The following is a 6,430-nucleotide window of genomic DNA, read 5'->3' as shown; positions in this document are numbered from 1 at the left end:
TTTAAACGATAAACACTTTCCCATTAATTAGGTAGTGGTAAGGTTCACCACTGTTCCATGTTTTCCCCATTTGAGGATAATGGCTCTCACAGTGGTTCACCGGAGTCCTAAAGGTTTAGAAATGCTTTTGTAACCCTTTCCAGACTGATAGATGTCAATTTCTCTCATTTGTTCTTGAATTTCTTTGGATCGTAGCATTTTGTTGCAGCTTTTTGAGATCTTTTGGCCGAATTCATTTTGTCAGACAGGTTATGTTTAACTGGTTTCTTGATTGAATAGGTCTGGCGATAATCGGGCTTGGGTGTGGTCAGTGAAAATGAATTCAGCTTTCCCTAAAATGTGATTAGCCACAGTTCATTTATGATTTACAAAGGGGGCATTTTCTTCAAATTTTCATATTGGGGAAAAAACTCAAATATCATTATTTGGCTCTTATGTATTGATAATATATCATAATACAATGTAATATTAGGTTCTCTTGTCTGTGATATTGATATTTTGCTCCACACTGCACGCATATACCATTGAATTTTTGTTCAATTCTTCAAACATATGTGCAAGTGCTCTGTATTGAAAATGACCTACGTGGTATTTGTATTTGTTTACATATGGTTAAGCGTGTAGAGTAGACATTCCCAAGGCAAGCGGTGCTGCCCCCTCCCGCCGTGTGATGGCATGCCCCGCCCCGCCCTTACTATCAGCATCTCGGCCACTGGTAGGCAGTCAGTAGAGGGCTCGGGATCGGGTAGTCAGTCGGGAGTCTGGAGGAGCTGGGCAGGCAGCGCGCACTTCACAGGCTCCCGCGTACGTCCGACACTTAGTGTTGCTCCCTCGGCAGTGGAGGTGATGATGGCGGCGGCTGTTGAGAGAGGAGGCGCCCGGGCCGCTTTCATGAGCCCGAGCAGCGGTGCCGGTTGTCTACCGGCGCCGACGACGCTCCCTGCCGGAGCCCTCGCCGGGGCTGTTGTCCTGGGCTCGGGCTCCGGCGGCATGCCTGTCCCTATGAACCTCTTTGCAACCTGGGAGATCGACCGATCATCCCCGAACTGCGTGCCGAGGTAACGTTGACATTGTTGCCTTAGCGTGAATATTTTTCGTTTTATTTTATGATGTGTGACGATGATGCTACTGTTGGATAAACAACGCCCTCGGTGACTAACGTGAAGCAATGCGAACGTGCTGCCATGCATTTCTGGTTTACTGTTGGGTTGGCTAACAAGGAAGCTAACTAGGGAGCCGGCTAGTGCTAAGGCTACCAGCATATATTACTGGTTAGAGTTGACAGTAGGGGTTTAACAAACATTTCTTATCATTGAAAATGTACGGGCTTCCGGGCACCAGATTCGTAGAAACGTCTTCTTGTTTGTAATAATCGTGATAATGACACTTGTGTGTGTGTGTGTGTGTGTGTGTGTGTGTGTGTGTTTGTGTGTTTCTAAATCCGATTGTTATGGTAATAACTAGGAGCTAGCAAAGTTGGGCTAACTAGTTTCTCTAACGGCTGCTGCAACAAATCGCCAGAAACTGACATAAAACTACAAATCTGTATTGACGTTTAAACATCTTGGGTACATTTGAATCCTTGTTCGGATTTATTGACGGCAACATTCCAGATACACAACGATATGGGCACCGTTTGTCCCATTAGTCGCATATTATTGTCATTTTGTAGCGGAACTGTAAACAAATGGGATCTGTCTACACTTATGTGGTTGTCTTGTTTCTCTTAAGTTTTCGCGTTTTCATGCTCTTGTGGCTAACTCGTCAAATGCAACCATCAAAGCAACTCTGCATGTTTACGCGGCCTGTGGCACAACAAATGTTGTATGCACATTTACTGACACACTCTTTTGCGTTGAAGCCAACCAAACTATACGATTTATTTTCAACTAGACTTGTGTGTGCATTAGTATGCATCGTCGGTGAGGAGGCACACTGCTGCCACCTGACCAGAAGCCTCTCTCGGGAGCTGAGGCTACATTAATCAGCTTTGACCTAGATCTGTTCTACTCACAGGGGGGAAAGTGGGCTTGAAAGGGGAGGGCGTCCTTCCACTCTGGGCGTGCGTGCGTGCATATGTGTGTTTGCCTGCTGCCTGCACGAGTATGCAAGCAAGTGTGAATGGAGTCACAACATGTGAACAACATGAATTATTTACTGCGGAGCTGATGAGGGACACATGAGCATTATTCAGCGTTCACGTGAGCTCAGATGACGTAAAAACAAAGTGAGATTAAAAATATATGAGTGTTGCTTTTTCTATTCCCTTTTGTTATACAGTACTGTATGAAATTTTCTTTATTTAAATTGTGGAATGGATCATTGTGTGTGCTTCTTGATTAACATTTTGAAAAGAAACCATTGAACAGTTGTTACCATCATAGCTGAAGTTCCGCACAGACTTGAAATTGAAATTTGTTGCATAGCATTAGTGTGGCAAAATGTACTTTAGATTAGTAATGTCAAAGATACAGCTGGTGGACCAAAACTGGCCCGCAAGAATGAATTTGAAGACTTTGTGGTGGTGGGACTACGGATAATTTTAAGAAATATAATGTGCTCATTTTGAAAATTTAATAGTATTAATTCCTAGGTAGTTATACATTGATTTAATTTTAAAGTTCAAGACTATATTGTTCAGTTCCAAATACATGTGACTTAACATTTTGTGCCTTGAAATGCAATCACTGTGATCGGTTATTATGCACACAGAGATGACAAACCAAAGTAAAATTTTCTCAAGAAATCTGAGGTTGTTTTGAAAAATGATACATTTAAAAAAGTAATTAAATCTGAAGGTTTTCCCAATGTACTTGTTTTTCCATTAAAACAAAAGGACCAAGTTATTGCTAGTCATTATTATATTCAGTATGGTATGATTTTAGTGTCCGGCCCCTTTGACATCAAATTAGGCAGTATGTGGCCTCCAAACTACAATGAGTTTGACACCCCTGCTTTAGGTCATTATCTGGATCGTTTTTTCTTACACTTGCAGACGCAAAGAGATTTGCGTGTGTGTGTGTGTGTGTGTGTGTGTGTGTGCGTGCGTAGCTTCAATATGACACGAGGGAATTTTTTGATTCACCTTTAATTGTGAACCAAATGTAAATTCAGAATTGTAGTTAGTTTGAAATGTAACAAAAATGCACAGTACAGTGGCATTTCGAAAGTCAAGTGTCCCTTGACTTGCAAGTTGTCCTAATTTCAAAACAATTTTTCCCATTGTTAATTTGTTCCACTTGTCACACTGCCATCATAACATCACTATTAACTGTAGAAGATGTTTAAATAAGGCGGAACGGTGGACGACTGGTCAGCACATCTGCCGCACAGTTCTGAGGACCGGGGTTCAAATCCCGGCCTCGACTTTGTGGAGTTTTCATGTTCTCCCCGTGCCCGCGTGGGTTTTCTCTGGGCACTCCGGTTTCCTCCCACAACCCAAAAACATGGGTGGTAGGTTAATTGAAGACTCCAAATTGCCCGTAGGTGTGAGTGTGAATTGTTGTTTGTTACTATGTGCCCTGCGATTGGCTGGCGACCGATTCAGGGTGTACCCTGCCTCTCGCCCGAAGATAGCTGGGATGGATGTTTAAATAACAGTTTAGCATTCTTAACTGTCTCATAAGGAAAGAGAAGCTAACCACTATATAACACATCAAGAATAAAAGAAAACTACTTACCCTTCGAAGCTTAACAGTAAGAATTAAAATGTGCCGCAAGCCTCTCAGGTCATTTTCATGCTAGTCTTTAGTTATTATGATTTCAGGGGGTCGTCCAATAGAGCAGATTGTTCGTTACATTGAAGTACTTTTTTTTTTGAGGCCATATGCAACCATATTACTGTTCAGTAGAAAATTGCTTTGTAGGTATTTTTTGTGGCCTAAAGCGCCCAGTACAGTAAAAAGTTATTGTAAATAAATATTTAATTGTTTCTTTCTATGTGCCCTGCGATTGGCTGGCGACCAGTTCAGGGTGTACACCGCCTCTCGCCTGAAGATAGCTGGGATAGGCTCCAGCACGCCCGCGACCCTAGTGAGGAGAAGCGGTACAGAAAATGGATGGATGGATGGATTTGAATTATTCTTAACATACACGAAAAATAACTACTGTTCAATTAATACCTCTCTGACAGTGTCAGTCAAAATTTCGCATTATTATTATTCCTTTGTAAAGGAAGAATATTTGATACATGTATTGGATGTGATTATATGTGCAAGTGTACCTACTATTGTGGCCGGTCGTGTTTTTGTAAGAAGAAATCCAAATCAATCAATCCAGTCAGTGGAAAGTATATATGAGGTTAGAACATGAGTATTCTGGAACAACTTTGTCGTACATAATATATGTAGAACTGTGTTCACCGGACATTTCTAGTAGACCGAGTACCATTCGATATGCTCTGCACGGGACAGTGGCTAGTGCCTTTTTTTTTTTTTTTGTCTTTGTAATTCACTTTGCATTGACACATTGCATGAGTTCCAACCTCTTTCAAACCTCCAGTGTGAATTATTTTCATTTTCACCGTTGAATACAATGACGAGGGAGTGAAAACTGTAGTGTTGACAGACATTTTACTATCAGCAAGAATTGCTTGAAACATGTCCCGTACCTTTTAAGGAAACACAAGCAATATGACCCAGCTTCTCACGTATTTGTCACGTGATAGAACACTTGCTGGACACACGACAGTCGAGCGACTCAAAGGTAAACGCCAGCAAAACTGCAAGTGTCGATTAGGAATGCTTTTGAGCACACCTACCGTGCCACTGAAGGTAAACACAAGAAAATAACCTGTACAGTGGGACTTTTTATTGCTAAAGATTTGTAGGTACTTTCTTTGTCGAAGATGTGTTGTGTGGTCACTTAATCTAGTGTACATTTGATTAACATTTCTATTCTTAATCTCTATGACTAGTGTAACAGTTTGGATCAAGCGTGGGTCGATTGGTCATGCCTGCAGAGTGTGTTGCAGGCATCACCAACCTACGGTGCCTTGGAAGTGCAAAACAATATAACAAATTGTGAAACACTTTTATATTTCAGGAAACAAATTAACAAAAGCCCCCAAAAAATTTACATTTCATGAAACAAATTAACAAAAGACAAAACACTTTTGCATTTCAGGAAACAGATTAACAAAAGACAAAACACTTTTACATTTCAGGAAACAAATTAACAAAAGCCGAAACACTTCTCCAAAAGACGAAACAAATTACAAAAGACGAAACACCCGGAAAGGGAACGTCCCATTTCACAGACATTCGTAGAAATCCCATGCCCTTTCTGGGCAAGACCCGCCCTGCTTCAACATGATTGGCTGCTGCATCGCGGAAGGGTAGGCTAAACAGATGTAACGAGATGTCCATCCCAATTAGTGATTGTATATATGGACGGCCTGAACAGTATAGGCGTTTGCTGCTATACGGTGGGGTCCTGGAGTGGCCTAGCCAGTCTCCAGATCTCAATCCCACAGAAAATAAAATACCTATTGACAACTGTTTCCTAGTTTCCTTTCCGGCCACTGGTTTTGATGCAATTCAAAATTATAATCTCCATTTCGGCGGCACGGTGGACGACTGGTTAGAGCGTCAGCCTCACAGTTCTGAGGAGCGGGGTACAATCCCCGGCCCCGCCTTTGTGGAGTTTGCATGTTCTCCCCGTGCCTGCGTGGGTTTTCTCCGGGCACTCCGGTTTCCTCCCACATCCCAAAAACATGCATTAATTGGGGACTCTAAATTGCCCGTCGGTGTGAATGTGAGTGCGGATGCTTGTTTGTTTGTATGTGCCCTGCGATTGGCTGGCAACCAGTTCAGGGTGTACCCCGCCGCCTGCCCGAAGATAGCTGGGATAGGCTCCAGCCCTCCCGCGACCCTTGTGAGGATAAGCGGCTCAGAAAATGGATGGATGGATGGGTGGATGGATAGCTGACCCTATAGCTCTCTGTTTTGGTGTTGCTGAGTAACCAAGGATATAGATATTGTGCATTACCTCGCGTGGGGATTAATTTCTGGAATGTTTTTTCTTATACACTGTTCTTTGACTGTATTTCACAGTGGCATGACTAGTTTTATCAAACATTCAAGCAGCACTGTATTGATTTGACAAAACGTGAGTTAAATGCCTCAATCCAGTCTTGATGCATGTTCAAATCCCCTTGTCTTCAACAGTTTGTCAATATAATGGAAAATATAGATTCAATACCTGAATAAATTTTTAAATACACCCAGCAGTTTGAGAATAATATGTCTCACAAAACTTCATAGCCTTCATCATAAATGCAAAAATTTGCACCAGCTGTAACAATGGGTGTCTGGATAAGAGTGTGAGATGAGAATACCCACTGGAAGTAATGATAGTAAGAACGTTAGAATGTTACTTTTTATGCATTGGGAAAACTGTCCTTTTATATATATTGTATATACAGTATGTC

General features: G+C 41.9%; 1 protein-coding gene across 3 annotated transcripts in view; it reads left to right on the top strand.

Annotated features, from left to right (window-relative positions):
* Positions 1–672: 672 nt before the first annotated feature.
* Positions 673–6,430, top strand: part of zmp:0000000755 (phosphofurin acidic cluster sorting protein 2) — a 70,262-nt gene continuing 64,504 nt past the window's right edge. For all 3 annotated transcript variants that reach the window (XM_061790905.1, XM_061790906.1, XM_061790904.1), the window contains exon 1: positions 673–1,058. In XM_061790905.1, coding sequence (XP_061646889.1) covers positions 676–1,058 — 383 coding nt within the window. In that variant the 5' untranslated portion in view covers positions 673–675. The remainder of the gene's footprint in view (positions 1,059–6,430) is intronic.

Source organism: Phyllopteryx taeniolatus, chromosome 11 (assembly GCF_024500385.1).
Source record: "Phyllopteryx taeniolatus isolate TA_2022b chromosome 11, UOR_Ptae_1.2, whole genome shotgun sequence".
Lineage (NCBI taxonomy): Eukaryota > Metazoa > Chordata > Actinopteri > Syngnathiformes > Syngnathidae > Phyllopteryx > Phyllopteryx taeniolatus.
Note: the sequence above shows the minus strand (reverse complement) of the source record. Positions and strands in the feature narration are given on the sequence as shown.